Below are 15,848 nucleotides of genomic sequence, written 5' to 3'. Positions count from 1 at the left end.
TCTCGAAGTGACACCATCTGGAACCTACCCAAGAGATAGGACCTGAACCACAGCAAAGCAGTGCTCCCAATTCCTAACCCTCTCAGGCGTTCCAGAAGGATACCATGGTCGATGGTATCAAAGGCCGCCGAGAGGTCCAAGAGCACCAACAGGGCCACACTTCCCCTGTCGATACACAGAAGGAGATCATCGACCAAGGTGACCATGGCGGTCTTGACTCCGTATCCCAACCTGAAGCCAGTTTGAAATGGATCAAGATAATCGGTGTCATCCAAGACTGCTTGGAGTTGGTTGGCAACTGCCCTCTCAATCACCTTGCTCAAAAAAGGAAGAAGAGATACCGGATGGTAGTTAGATTTCTCCAGGGGATCAAGGAATGGCTTTTTAAGAATAGGTTTAACCACAGCCAGTTTTAAACTGGCTGGAAAACTGCCTTCCCTGAGGGAGGCATTAATTATAGATCTTGACAAACTCATAGTTGCCTCCCCTCCCTGGATCGCCAGTCATGAAGGGCAGGGGTCAAGAGGGCAGGTGGTCTTTTTGACCTTAACAAGCAGCTTGCCTACGTCATCAGTACTCAAAGACTGAAACTGATTCAAATTAATCTCATTAACAGAGGAACACCAAAGTACTCACTCAGAAGTTGCGATGTGAGGTCAGGGTGGTCAGGGATGCCACCAACTTTGGGGGAAGGGTTGACCTACAGCACAAATATTTCTGTCTTCACAGCATCACAGTACAAGAGGCATGTGTGCTTCATTATGCCTATATGTACACATATCTGTACCAACAGCGGCATGAGACCCTTAGCCACTTCAAGATCTGGAACATTTATTTCAGTTGCACCATTGAGTACCTAGCCTGGAACACAGACTGGGCGGAAGGAAAGGGAGTGTGGGTCTGAGTGTTGGCTTCTACCAGAGAAAAGTGCTAACACTAATGAGATGAGTTGATCTAAGAACTCAAATGGGTTTATAAAGAGGAATTAAAAATAAGAGAATAAGCTTGTGATATCCTTAAGCGTACATGTTATGATTATTTGAAGTTAGTTTGACTTGATTAGGGTTAATCATTTCATGGGAAGAGTACTCAGTAAAGCAGTAATACACAGAAAGTCTCTCTCTCTCTCTCTCTCTCTCTCTCTCTCTCTCTCGGCCTCCTCTAGATTTGCAGATTTTCACTCAGCAGCATCCACCTGCTCCCCATCACGAGCCTCTCTGCTTACAGGACGCCTTGGCCTTCGCAATGGAGTGACCCACAATTTTGCTGTGACATCAGTGGGTGGCCTTCCATTGAATGAGACAACTTTAGCAGAAGTTATGAAGGAAGCTGGCTACCTCACTGCCATAATAGGTGATTAAACCTAGGGCTGTCAGAAAGCTAATCTGGTTCTATTTTTAGTTGTTTCTATGTCCATTCAATTAGAGTGCTGAAGGGAAGCTTGAGGGTGCTCCAAGATTCCACTTTGCCACTAGAGACCCAATTGGCATCAGAGGTACAGAAGGCCTTTTGCTAGCTTTGGCTGGTCCACACATTGTCAACAGACCTGGACAGTATTAGTTTGCCCATGGTGGTCCACACTGGTAAACCCACAGTTGCATTCTATAATATATTTTATGTGGGGCTGCCCTTGACATTTTCCCATTTACGTGAGGTGGGTTGTGGGTGGAGGGGGAACCCATTCTGCCAAGAAATGGCTGGAGGGGAAAGACATGTAATCCCTCCACCCCAAATCCTTGAGGCAATTATATCCCTGACAGAGAGTGGACTTTTCTTCCACTTCTTTTCAGTTTTGGCAGGCTGAGCATTTTTTTTCTTCCTGTTCAAGTGAATGGAATGGTTTTTCCATTTATTTGAATGGAGGCAGGCTACCCTGCCAGAGGGGGAGGCAGAGTAAAGAGAGATAATTAAGAAGAGACTGAGAGGTTGAGGAAAACAAAAGAGGAAGAAAGAAAGAGGGAACTCTGTGACACATAGGTAATCACAGAGAAAGGTGGTGCTTCCACCAGTTTTGTGATTGTCTGCTGCCCTCCACAGCTTCTAATTTGTGATGATGCCCAGAGTATTTGTATGCAAAATTCCAAATGTGCCTGCAACCTCCCAATGAGAATCTTTTGCTACAGACATGGAACAGAATGTTGGCCTGTTGATTCCAGACACTCTTGTTACAAGCATGTGAGATTATTTGGGAGCTTCTGCACAGCTACTGTAGTGTGTCTTGTTAGTCATGCATCAGTGATGGGAGAGGAATGTGCACTTTGCTTCAGAGAGACTGTAACAAAAGGGAGGCATAATTGTGCATTTTCCTTGGACAGTGCAGAAGCTTCTCCTTTGCTTCTTTAACAAGCCATGAAGCAATGATGTCTGGATGTTTCCTGCCTGGGTCCTTCCCTCTCCAGTTGGTCATGCTCTTGAGTGATGTTATCACAAGGCCCAAAAGAGAAAGTTTGACTTTTAACAGCTGTTAGAATGTGCCAAGTATAGTTACTTTCTACATTTTAAGACTTTGGCATTCACTAAAGCCAGTTAAGAACTTAAAGACTATTTTATTTTGTTGGAAAGGATCAGAATAGAGAGATGTAAAGTTACAGCCCTTTTCCTAGTCCCATTGGTTATCGTCCCACTTGGCTACAATAACAAGAATTTTTTTAGTTTTCTGTGGGTTTTTGGGCTATGTGGCCATGTTGTATAAGAAAATGGCCACATAGCCCAAAAAACCCACAAAAAACTATGGATGCCCGTCATGAAAGCCTCCAACTTCACATAAGAATTATTTTCTTTAGTAACCAGTATTGTATATGCTAGTATTGCTTTTTTGACAGTATCTCCAATTCCTCTGTTGCAGGCAAATGGCACTTGGGACATAATGGCCCTTATCATCCAAACTTCCGTGGTAAGGATCCCATCCTGCTTTTCCTGTGTTGGAATACAAAAAAAACGTGGTGTGGATGTAAGCCCTCCTCTCCCAGGGGTCTGAACTGTTCCTCTTGAGACTGAAAGTAGAAGCTCTTTTAAGACCCGAGAGCAGGTAGCTAGTGTCCAATAACCTTCTGCTAATGTGTTCCAGTGGTAGTTGGGATGGGCCAAAAAGGCATACATGATAGTTGGATATGAGCTGCCCTTCTTTCTTTCCACCATAAGACAAATGTTAAAAAAGTGTGTCTGAGGTGAGGACAATAGAAGCAAACCAATCTTTGTGCTTCTGACAGCCAGTCTCTAAGATTTTCACACAGCATCGTTATATCATTCCTTTATCGTCCCAAAGTGTAGTGGAATCGTCTTAACAGATAGACGATTCCAAAAGGTTTTCACATGAGGCTGTTAGTCTTCTTAAAATGTTGATATATAAGAATTCAGCAATAAATAATTACAAAACGATATCAAAACAGTTTCATTCACACACTGGACACAGCAATGATTTAAGAACAATTTAGCAACGATTTAAGAACACTAACAGCCTCATGTGAAAATCTTTTGGAATCATCTATCTGTTAAGACGATTCCACTACACTTTGGGATGATAAAGGAACGATATAACGATGCTGTGTGAAAATCTTCTCTGTTGGAACTGAGATTGAAGAAAGAGCTGATATTCCTGTCTACAAGAAAGTCCTGTGGCACCAAAGGATATTAGATTGGGGAACATGAATATACTGGAGCATTAGTGCAGTGAGCTCTCATCTTAGGCTCAACCTATATATTTTTGTCTGAATAAACCTTATTTCACATAAATAATGTAAGCCTTCAGGAACAATGTAAGCCTCCCATGACTTGCCTTTAAGCAGACTGAATCCCTGGTAATAACTGGTCAAAAATGGGATACATGTGTATAAATATATAAATGTAAGACAACCAAAAATGTTTTCTAAATACTTTAATAGTGGCTGTGGAATTCCTAATTCTTTGGTTCTAATTCTAGGCTTCGATTATTACTTCGGGATACCCTATAGCCATGATATGGGCTGCACTGACACCCCAGGCTATAACTTACCTCCTTGTCCAGCTTGCCCATGGCACTCTACAAGAGGAAGGTAAGGCTTTCCTGATACACGCTTCTTTCCTTGAAGACAGACTTCTAATATCCTGAAGCTCAAGGATATTTCTCTTTAGTGAACTAATGTTCTAGAAAACCTCTTGCCTCTACCATGAATTCACTGCTCCCAATCCAGGGCTGTGGATATTCTTCTCCAAGAAGCTTCTCCCACTCTGGAGGAAGTGAACTTTTCAGTTTAGAGTGTGGCTCACTGGTTGTATCCCCTTTGTGCACAGAGAGATGTTCCTTTCACTGAAAACAATACAGAAGCTCTTTGGGCAGTATTGTTCTATTTGTTCATCAGAGCTGTCACATATGTAAGGAACCATGATTCCTAGTAATGACATAGTAATAGCAAGTCACAGTTTCCTAATGTATCTACCTTCCCTCACCCATTTCCACAAAACCTTATTTTCTTCTCTTTTCATAAGAATGTATAGAACACCTTTTTGCATCGAGGCAGGAGTATGTCTGATCTGATAACTGTATTTTCAACAGTTGGAACCACATTTATCTGTGAAACTCCATATTAGACCGAGATGGACAGCTATTGGGTCTCAGCATTAGAGAACTAGAGGTACAAGTGGGGGCCTCCAGCAAGTGGCGTGCTCCTGTTTCAGTGTTTAAGCCACCCACATCTTCTTCCAGAAAACTCCATTAGCAGCCTGCTTTTCTCTCACCTTTCCAAACAAATTACAGTTGTCTGTTGTCACCAAGATGTTTCCTTCTTATTGGGTATTTGGTTTTTTAAAATTTATTTGTTTGACCCCTAATGCCTCCCAAAGATCTCTCTACCAGTGGTGCCATCATGGCAGAAATCTGTAGTGAGTCTCTACACCCCAGAGAGAGCAGAAAAGTCCCAAATGAACATTACCACCATACAGAGAACCCCACCCCTAAGACCTGGGTTTCATTTCTTCATGAGTTTCCTGAAGCCTACTGATGTGTGTGTGGTGCTGTTTTTCTACATAAGAATCCATATTTGAGACAGTATTCATTAACAGCATATAGAAGAGATGGGGAACCTCTAGTCTAGTTCTAATACGGCCTGCAGAGCTCCCCAGAATGGTCCAGGAAGCATTATAGGATGAAATGAACTCCTTTTCTGGCCATCCTCCCCACTCTTTCCTAGCTCAGTCACTAGGGGGAGATTACAGGTTGGAAAGAGAGGTACCCAACTGAGCTGTGTGCTGCAGGACCTTGCTTGCCCGATGGTCGCCCTAATGGTGAGGAATGGTGGAGGCCACATAATTCCCATCCCTGTGTTAGAATAATTTAAGGTACTGACTGTTGTAATACCTTATGATAGTGAATACAACCTTCTTGTTGGGTGAACGACTTTCTTTTGTCTGTCCAGGCTCTATCACAATTGACCTTCACTGATGATCCTGATTTCTAGTTGTGTGCATGAGTATATTATACACTTTGCACACTGTTCATAATTTGATAAACAACTTCTTCCTTTTTTGTATAAACTTAACTTCCTTGTGTATATACCAGTGAAAGAAAAACCTGATTGATTTTTCAAGATATATTCTGTTTTATTGTTGTTGTTGTTGTTGTTGTTATTAAACTTTATTTATATAGCACTGTAAATTTTAATCTCCCAATGCATTTTCATGACCCAATAGTTGTCACCCAGTTAGTCTGACATCAGCACCAGGAAAGATTCTAGAGCAACTCATTAAACAGAGTCTGTGAGTATTTAGAAGACAATGCCATAATCACAAATCATTGACATGGGTTTCTGAGAAACAAGTCATGCCAGACTAATCTGATCTCCTTTTTTGATAAAATTACAACTTGGTAGATGAAGGGAATGCTGTAGATATAGCATATCTTGATTTCACTAAGGCCTTTGACAAGGTCCCCCATGATATTCTTTCTAACAAGCTAGTCAAATGTGGGCTAGGCAATGTAACAGGTGGTTGACTGGCTGAACCCAAAGGGTGCTCAAGTAATAGCTCCTGTTCATCCTAGAGAGAAGTTACTAATGGGGTCCCACAGGGTTCTGTCCTGGCCCAGTGCTATTCAACATCTTTATCAATGACTTGGATGAAAAGTAGAGGGCATGCTTATCAAATTTGCATATGACACCAAATTAGGAGTAGTAGCTAATACCCCAGGATCAAAATTCAAAATTAACTCTTCCAACTATATAATTCTTTAAAGGATATTTTATCATTTCCCCTCCAGCAAACAGCAGAAAGACTGTTATCCTGAGATTGCACTTCCACTTTTTGAAAATCTCATAATTGTTGAACAGCCTGTGAACCTCAACAGCCTGGCTGCAAAGTATACGGAGAAAGCAATTCAGTTCATTGATCATGCAAGGTAAAGGTAGGCAGTAGCCTTCTTTTGGTGTCACACTAAATTATGGTTTACACAAATGAGTCTCACGAATTTTGAACTTGTGTGCTCCCTTCTCTGTTGTATAGGTGTGGGAAGGAGATTGAAAGGTTTTACTTTTATTAAGTAAAAGTGCATTGGACCACTTCGTACCTAAGGATAAAGCATGGTTAAGCCCTACATGGGTTAGTGTCAGACCAAGGGAAGCACCAGACTCAATATACTCTTGTCTCTCTTCTTTTTCTCCTTCAGAGAGATATTCAGAGAGATATTCTAACATAACCTTCTTCTCTTCTTGTGTGGCCAAAGGTTTTGTAGAGTCACTTTCTGCAAAATGGCTTATTGCCATTAAATAGGAAGCACTGTGATTAAAGCAAGTCCTGTCAAGTTACTAATCAATGCATGTTTTGAAGCTGTTTTTTAAAAAAAGGTTCAGAGTATGTGTAAGGCATTCTTGAAATATTTTAGGATGTACACATAATATCCTTTAAGTGTATGGATCCAAATGTGATCAATGAATGCCCCAAATATGTTTGCTAGAAATGTGTATCTGTACAAGCTCAGTTGTTAGGGAATTAGGATTGGCTGGTTATGTACATTATTAGAAATGTAAGGCTGCTTCTAAAAACAGCAGTCCCATGTCAGGTTACTCCTCATCCCTCTGTAATAGTTGGATTCCCTTCTTATATTGACTTCATCATATTGTGTTGTACATATTAGCAGGTGCAGGGTGCTGCTCATGTAATATGGGATCATAAGGTTAATTGACTTTGATAAAGAGTTTAAATTTTGGGGGGCAATTCTGTGGTTCTGATAAAGCTTCTAGAGGGGGAAAAACAGCTGCAATTGACAAACTAAGGCTGCAGTCCAACATCCACTGAGCCTAGTGTAGATATCTGCATGTGGAGATACACTGCACCAGCATTACACAACCCCCTACAGAATACCAATGTTGCACAATGTTGTGTGTGAATGACTGATTACTGTTGTGCAGTGTACAATTCACAAAGACAATGCTCAACTGTACTGCACTGTTCATAAACACAATGTGCAAGATTACTGTATGTGTAACTCTGCTTCTACAGCTCTCTAAAGAATAAATATGTTGCACTATGGCAAATAATTTGCCATGCATGTGTAGTGCACATATATTATAACAGTATCCTACCAAAAAGGCTGCCCTTATGTGAAAAGTGAATGACTGTCCAACTTTTGCGACTTAAACCAAGTGCACCCCACTAGTTACAGATGGCAATCCAAGAGTAGTTTTGCCTTGCTGTGGGTCAAGGGGACAGTTTTCTGCATGGACAGCCAACAATACTAAAGAATGAAAAAAAATTGAAAGTGACAAGACATCTACGTATAGCTTTGATGGGAAAATGCTATTGTTTGATGTTAGCACAGGAGGGATGTCTAACCTATGTAAGGTTAAAAACAAGTAAATTGCCTGTCTTTGAGGCTTCAAGAAGAAGAAATTAACGCTCCTCCTTTTTGCCAGAAAAAGGGCAGTCTGGGAAAGGATGTATGAGTGAAGTGTTGGGGACCATAAATTCAGCATTACCGAGGGTGACATGGCCCCAGGGCCACACTCTATTACAGAGCCATGTCTATTTTGTGTAAGGAGATCAGTAGCTCTGAACAGTATCTCTCAAGAGCCAGCATTGTAACCTTGCTGTCAAGTTTTCCTCTGTCGACTGTAGGCAGCATGTGGCTCTTTAGCTTATTGAGCTGCTGGGGTAAATCTCTATATCAGACAGCCACAGTGAATCATTTTAAATGAATGCATAGCAATAATTTCATAAGAAAAGAGAAGCAGCCATAATCCTCTTTCTGCACCAGGAAAAAGTGTGATAATCATAATGAATGCATATTCAATTTATCTTTGGTCACTTGTGGACCATACACTGTAGCTCACAGTTGGGAGTCATATAGCCAGATATCACTGGACTCCAAGTTCCATCAGCCTTAACCTATATTGACAGTGAGTGGCAAGTGATACACTATACTGAGAGCTGCATGATTAGTTCATACGCCTGTTCTAGATGAAGGATGGGAATGCACAGTAACAGAGATTTCTCCACTTACATTTTATAGCTTTGGATTGTAATGTGCATGGCAGATAACATCACAGGTTTTGAAATAGGCTCCAAAATAATGATGAGGGACAGGTCAAGGACAAGACAGGAGTCACTCCGGAATGGCTGCGTATATATAACACACATAGATGATTTTTTTTTTTAAATCACTGTGCTAGAACTGAATCTAACCAGCATCAACATCTGGATGTCTGCCTATGACCATTGAGAAATTGCAAATGGTATGCACGATTTGTACTGTTATTTTTGAACCATTTGTACCCATGTGAGATCAAGGTGCACACTACTGAGTGTAGGGTTAATAAAAAACTCCCCCTTTTAACTAATTGCAGGGTTTCTTTTTTAATTGGATATCAGAAGCAGATTGATCCGGTTAATCTCTGACGCAAGTCAGTGAAGTTAATCCAGGAAGCAGTTCATTCAAGCATGTTGTTATCTTAAAGTAGTTTAATAATTTAATATTTATTTTAATTTTGCCTGGGCTTGTTTTGTTCCTAGGCTTGTAGTGAACACTGAGTTTTTGAGGCCTATCTGTGTGTTTTTAAATTAGATATGTTGATAACTTCTTCATGATCTCATTAGGTGAGGGCAGGGGACAGATGGAATGGAGAATACAAAAAGGTACTCTAATCTGGAGTTATTTATTAAATCTTCAAGACTGATGAAGGTCCAAAACACAGTGCAGAAATAATCCGGTTTGGGACCACTCTAATTGCCTTGGCTCAATGCTAGGGAATTCTGGGAACTGTAATTATGTGAGCTATTTAGCCTTCTCTGTCAGAGCGCTCTGGAGCGATAGTAAACTGCAATTCCCAGGATTCTCTAGTATTGAGCCCGGGCAGTTAAAATGGTCTCAAACTGGATTATTTCTGCTGCGTGCTTTGGACCTAAATCTTTCATGTAATGTTCCTTTTAATGAAGGTATGGAAGGTAATCAAAGTTCATAGCTGAAGAGAAATGAAGCAAATCCCATTCTTGAGGCTAAATGAAAAGTACAAAACCTAACCATTTCCCCATAAATATTGCAAAGAATCTGTAATGCTATAGCTGGAATAATATACAGTTCTCTGAAATGGTTTCTTCAGTTTTTACATACAGCTCAGGAACCTCAGGATGATCCCCAGATACAGCCATAAAATTTATACCATACAAAAATTAACTAACAATAGAATTAAAAGGAGTAGAAAGCATGACTTTATAAATGAATAAATAAATAGGACAGGACATTCTGAAAGCACCTCCACCCCTAAACAATCAGCCTCTCTAGCAGCCTCATTAGCTGCCAGTGTTGTCCATAATTCTGTAAAAAATGTGTAGTTTTCATTTATCTGGTCTCAAACAACTGATTTCTTTCAGTAGACCCTGAACCAGTGCTGGGCAATTGCAGTGGTTGTGGGGGCCTATTTTTTTGCCTGTGAGACCCTTTGGGAATGGGACCCAGAGCCATCAGGATGCCAAGCAAACAACCCAGAAAAGCTTGGAAATCCACTTATGATTTTGGAAAGTTGGTATACTGTGCAAGGATACTCTACAAACTAATTAAAAGGGGAATTGATGTTCCCAAAAATTTCCAGGAGGGGCAATTTCTCATTTCGGTAGTCCAGAAGAATGGGCCCAGGGAATCTGGAAGTCTTGAAGACCAGCAAAATAAGCCTTGGGGGGAACATGCAGCCCCAGAAATGCACTTTGCTGATTCTGTCTTAACAGCACAACTGACATTTCCCCTTCGTTTTGTCCAAGTCATTGTGATTGTTAGACAAAAGCCATTTCAGCACTTTTGTTGGTTGTTATTTTGTGAATTTAGATTCAGTGGAATGTAGTTAAATTGTCCTGTACAAATCAACCAATGGAAAACTCCCCAGGCTTCAATATCTAAAATTTCTTTAGTATTAAAACTACATTTGGTTCCGCAAAAAAAATGGACATTATACCTCCCTAGAAAGATTTTGCCTACTTCAGTTAAATGCTGCTGATGTAATGCAGACAAAACTTCCCTGTCTCATATGATGTAGGCATGTTTTGGTTCGACATGTTATAATTTATCAACTTGGTATTGACATTTATCATCACATATGTTTTTAAAATTACAGTCACCCCTTCAAGTCCAAGGACTTGAAAATCTGCAGATGGGTGACCGCCATTGACCCTAATGGGGTGCGCGCCCATGGCGTGTGCCCTGCATGCACACTCCCAATTCAAGCCTAAGAGGCTTGAATATGCGCGAGTTTTGGAATTTAACTGATGGTCAGCATGTGAATTTAACTGATGCTCAGTATGGATCCTGCTTGCTTTTTCTGTTGCTAAAACCTATACTCTGTTACCGAGTTTGGTTTTATATCAATTTTGGGTGCCAAGCGATCAAAAATCATGATCCCTGACTGACCCCATCGCAAGCTGCCATTACCCTAACAGCGAGCTGACCACGTAGCCAGCAAGCTTGGCTGGACTTGGTCATAGGAAAAGGTAGATTTAAACCTTAAGAAACCAGTTCTGGGAGTTGCCCTACAAGTTTCGCAGACAGCCCCAAAGAGAAGAGGACAAAGAAGTAGCCTCTCTCTTAATGAGCGAGTGATTGTATTAAACAACTCTGCTGTCTAAGCTTTTGTCCTCCCCTGAAAGGTGTCAGACCAATCCTTTGTGTAACTTTAGACTTAGACAAAAGATAGCCATCAAGACCTTTGTTCACCAGGCAGCCATAGCCTGAGGATATGTTTCGCAGTATAAATAGGACCGAGATTTCTGCCCTCATTGGGCTTGTGGAGCTGAAGTTCCAAACCTCAAAACCTTGCTTGCTGAGCTGCTGCTCCAGGCTTGAGTTCTCCGAGCCTTGGACTCCGCTGAAATCACTTGAGCTAAGCCAATGCTCACTGTCTCTCTCGGGCCTCTAAGTTAGCTTTGCCCACTGGAACTCAGCTCCTAGCCACCACGGTCACCGCTTACTTTTGTCGTTCTCCACGGCCATGTCTCACCATCCTCCATCACTCACATCCGTCGCTTTGGAAAAGACTCCTAAGGTAATTATTTCAACGGTGCCTCTATCCTTTCTCCTTTACTCCCAAACTCTCCCCCTCCCTTGCTTTAGCATTGAGTGTGTGTGTGTGTGTGTGTGTGTGTGATCCCTTTTCTTGTGTGGCTTTAATAAATGTTTATATTTTAATTGCAACTCATTGGCATTGGAGTCTCTGTTTCTTGGGGTTGGACTAGATGACCTCTGGTATACACATAGGGACACGATAAGCTGCATGCATTGTTAGGACACGCCTCTCATAAAGTTGAGCTAATTAAATTCCCCTAATTCGATCCTTCCTAACATTTTGGTGGAGAAAGCTTGGGCAGTATTGGTCTCCCGAAATCTAGACTTTCCAGCCTGCGCAACTGGACGGACTAGATCTCGGAACATAGGAGCAGTCACCAAAATCCACCCCAGAGACTCAGATGAGATAGGCGTGTGTGTGTGTTTTCTTGTCTGCTTGGCCATAAGGGCATCTATCGTGGGTGGGATCCACTTTTCCTTCTTGTTTCCACTATCTTTGGTTGGGAGAAAAGAGGCAGCCTTCCTTCCCCGAATTTCCCCTTCACATCCCACATCAGTGCAGTAACACAGACCCCTTGTTAGTGCTGAGGTAGGCAAAGGAAGGGAGATGTCCCACCAGAGGCTGTAAATCCTAGACGCAAGGAGGGTACGCTGGACGGGCGATCGGTTCCCATAGGTTCCAGCAGGGCAGTGGTCCCACATACTGGGTGGTTGATTCCCGAAGAGATTTGTTGGAAAACTCAAGGCAAGGATCTAGCTGAGGTCCAAAGGGAGAGTGTCTGCTAAGGTTACTATCAGGGGAGGTCAACCCGATAGGACGGCCACACTTGAACTTCCCAGTGAACAGGTTAGTGGAACTAACCTGATTCTTGAACCTGGGTCTAGCGGCATCTGACACGTGGCGCTATCCATGGTAGCGACCTGGTATTTGTCGTGACAGTGAGCGGTGGAGGTACTGGCTCCGACCCACGAGTTAACGGGTGGTTGGTCCCATAGGTCAGGTATCGGCAGGCGGTTGGTTCCCATAGGCCGAGAAATAGACGTAGTCAACGGGCGGTTGGTCCCACAGATTGGCTACAGGGGCGAGGTGGTCCCAAGTGTTAGTTTTGAGTGTAGTTGAAAGAGAGAGAGAGGAGAAAATGGAGATAGTGAGCTTTTGGAAGGAGGAAAAAGCTCAGCACAGGCTAAAGAACTGGAACTCAGCTCCTAGCCACCGCGGTCACCGCTTGCTTTCCCCGTTCTCCGTGGCCGTGTCTCACCATCCTCCATCACTCACATCCATTGCTTTGGAGAAGACTCCTAAGGTAATTATTTCAACGGTGCCTCTATCCTTTCTCCTTTATTCCCAAACTCTCCCCCTCCCTTGCTTTAACATTGAATGTATGTGTGTGTATGTGTGATCCCTTTTGTTGTGTGGCTTTAATAAATGTTTATATTTTAATTGCAACTCATTGGCATTGGAGTCTCTGTTCCTTGGGGTTGGACTAGATGACCTCTGGTATACACATAGGGACCTGATCCTCTGCATGCGTTGTTAGGACACACCTCTTGTAAATTTGAGCTAATTAAATTCCCCTAATTTGATCCTTCCTAACAACTCCAAGATGGGAATGCTAAACATTCACCATCTATTTTTCAGTGGGCAGAGGAGCTCACTACTGTAGCTACTCATGAATGTGCATTTAATAATTCTGAGCTACAAGAAAAAGTGTTTTTGAAAATAATTCAACTTATATTAAGGTTTATGCTTTACCCATGCTTATATCTAATATCCAGTGAATAAATAAACAAATTGAATTTCTTTGTGTGCAAAAAGAAGTACTTAATTTTTTAAAAGCTGATGTTCGGTTAGTGAATGCTTTGATTTGGCTGTTTGGCAGCACTATGGGGGATTTTCTTTTAAGAAGTAAGTCACCAAATGAATAAATAAATACATCTGCAACCATGCTGAAAGTTTGCCTGACTCAGTAGTTCATCAAATTAAGGATATGGAGAGCAATACTAAGAATTACTAAGTTTTGTAGTTGATATAGGAAAAGGAAGGAAATTAAGGGTATAAATGGCTGTTTTTTATGTATACAGTGATAGTCGGAAGACTTGAGACAGTGAATGGGATTCTTATAGATATATTTCATGAAAGGTGGTGTGTATAGCCTTGGGAATCATGAGGCAAATCTATGTTTGTTTAAGTTCCATGAGCATATGTGCACACAACTACGCAAACGCACACGCATTTGTAATCTTGTTCTTCCTCATTAGTAGGCATCCCTTCCTTTGGAGGGCCCTAAGGAAGAGCAGGCCTTGTTTGAGTGGATAAATATAGCTGTAAACAAGAAAACAGGATGTGTTCTCTGGTTGTTTAAAAATAAACTAACTTGGACGATAACAAACTCCCCCCCCACCCCTTTTAATAACATTGCTCTTCTTGACAGCATGGCTTTCCTCCTTAGTGAGATTCTCTTGTGTGGGAATGCTAAAGCCATCTGGAATTCTCAAAATTACTCTTCTCTATACATAGTTTGTTTTATAGTTCATGTTAAGTTGTCTTTTAAAATGGAAAAGGAGCTACCAACATGTATGTTCTTGTATAACAATCTGCTATGGAATACAAGTTTATTTTGACTGCTGGTTTACACATGGCATGGGTTTGGGTTTCCTTAAGGGCTGCTTAAAGATGCCCCAGGGTGATCTTTACTGCCACCAACGTGTCCCCCATCCTTTCGTGTACGTGGACAAGCCTTCTCCCAGAAACCCAAGCATGGAAAATAGGGGTAATCCCCCCAACCATCCAAAATAAAACCGAAAGTTATTCTAGTTTCATTGTGGTGGTGTGGAACTGATTTTGAGTGACATTTCTGTGCATGGCACCCCTTGCAGAGTATTATCACCTACACTTATTCTAGTTGTTCCTTTGTAGGGGAAATGAAATATGCTTATCCATATACTTTGTATCAATGTTGATGTTTTTGACTGTGTTTATAATTTAATACAACACAAAAATATATAAAATGGACATTATGGATAGTATAAATGGAATTTCACAGCCCACAGCCAGGGCTTGTAGATTCTTTTTATACAACATTGCCAAAATCCGACCATATCTCTCCGCCTCTACTGCCAAGATCCTGGTCCATGCCCTTGTGGTCTCACGACTTGATTACTGTAACGTCCTCCTGGCTGGGCTTCCTCTTTCTCACCTCCGTCCTTTAATCTCTGTCCAGCATTCAGCTGCACGCATTATCACATCCGCCCACCGCTGTGACCATATCTCTCCTGTGTTGGCATCCCTTCACTGGCTCCCCCTCCCTTTCCGTATTCAGTATAAGCTCCTGCTGTCTACGTTAAAGCCCTCCATGGGTTGGCCCCTCCTTACTTATCAGACCTTATTTCTCCTCACCTTCCCACTTGGGCCCTCCGCTCTGGTAGTCAAGGTCGGCTATCTCTGCCCAGGATTTCCTCTGCCCCATCTCAGATTTGCCCCTTTTAATTTTCTGCCCCTCACTCCTGGAACCTTCTTCCCCCGCAAGCAAGGGCCATCCCTTCTTTAACCAGCTTCAAAACAGAATTAAAGACCATCCTGTTCAGAGAAGCGTTCCCAGGCATTGCATGATTATCATTTGCTATGTGATGTTCTTTTGTTCCCTGTTTTATTGAACCATTTCCTGTATTGCTATGTATTTTATATGTATTATCCTATTATCTCTTAGATTGTACGCCATAGGCAGGCTTTCTCTTATATATTTATTGTTTATGTACAGCGCTGTGCAAATCTACAGTTCTATATAAATAATAATAATAATAATAATAATAATAATAATAATAATAATAATAATAATCATCATCATCATCTCCTCCTTCAGCCCTCTTCCTTGCCAATTTTGTTCCTAGTTCCCTTGCTTTTCCCACTCTTCATTTCTTTTCCCAGCTTATTCCAAGTTCTGGGAGAAGCAAGGAAGGAGGGACGGAATTAGATTTTCCTGGCTGTCAAGTGGTAATGCAGAGTATAAGAAGGAAGTAATGGTGGCTAAATTCCAAATAGGTTAGAAAAGTTTTTTAAAAAACAGATTTCTTGAGTTTTCTTGCTTTTGATTGTGTTTATTTCCTCTTACCTTTGTGGTCTAGACTAGCACTTTTTCAAGTTTGCCATCACTCTTACAGAATGACACAGACTGGCCTTGGTAAGTGATGGAAGTGAGTAAAGTCGAAATTTCAGAGCAAACATTGAATCTTTTTGTACATCTCTACCTACTTACCTACCTACCTACCTAATTTGTATACCAGTCTTCAGTCTAAAAGCCTCCCAGAGTGGTTTTCAAATTATTATTTTGACAGTTCT

General features: G+C 41.5%; 2 protein-coding genes across 8 annotated transcripts in view; both read left to right on the top strand.

The window, feature by feature from the left end:
• The window catches only part of MAP2K6 (mitogen-activated protein kinase kinase 6), a 1,063,669-nt gene that overhangs the window by 216,449 nt on the left and 831,372 nt on the right, over window positions 1-15,848 (top strand). The gene's annotated exons all lie outside the window — the stretch shown is intronic.
• ARSG (arylsulfatase G) overlaps window positions 1-15,848 on the top strand; it is a 152,949-nt gene that overhangs the window by 46,340 nt on the left and 90,761 nt on the right. For 6 of the 7 annotated variants that reach the window (XM_042449705.1, XM_042449703.1, XM_042449701.1 and 3 more), the window contains exons 4-7: window positions 1,166-1,353; window positions 2,846-2,893; window positions 3,920-4,031; window positions 6,230-6,367. In XM_042449705.1, coding sequence (XP_042305639.1) covers window positions 1,166-1,353; window positions 2,846-2,893; window positions 3,920-4,031; window positions 6,230-6,367 — 486 coding nt within the window. The remainder of the gene's footprint in view (window positions 1-1,165; window positions 1,354-2,845; window positions 2,894-3,919; window positions 4,032-6,229; window positions 6,368-15,848) is intronic. The other variant, XM_042449704.1, reaches the window with a different exon arrangement.

The sequence above is a fragment of the Sceloporus undulatus genome, chromosome 2 (genome assembly GCF_019175285.1).
Source record: "Sceloporus undulatus isolate JIND9_A2432 ecotype Alabama chromosome 2, SceUnd_v1.1, whole genome shotgun sequence".
NCBI lineage: Eukaryota > Metazoa > Chordata > Lepidosauria > Squamata > Phrynosomatidae > Sceloporus > Sceloporus undulatus.
This window is presented reverse-complemented; position numbering and strand designations above follow the sequence as displayed.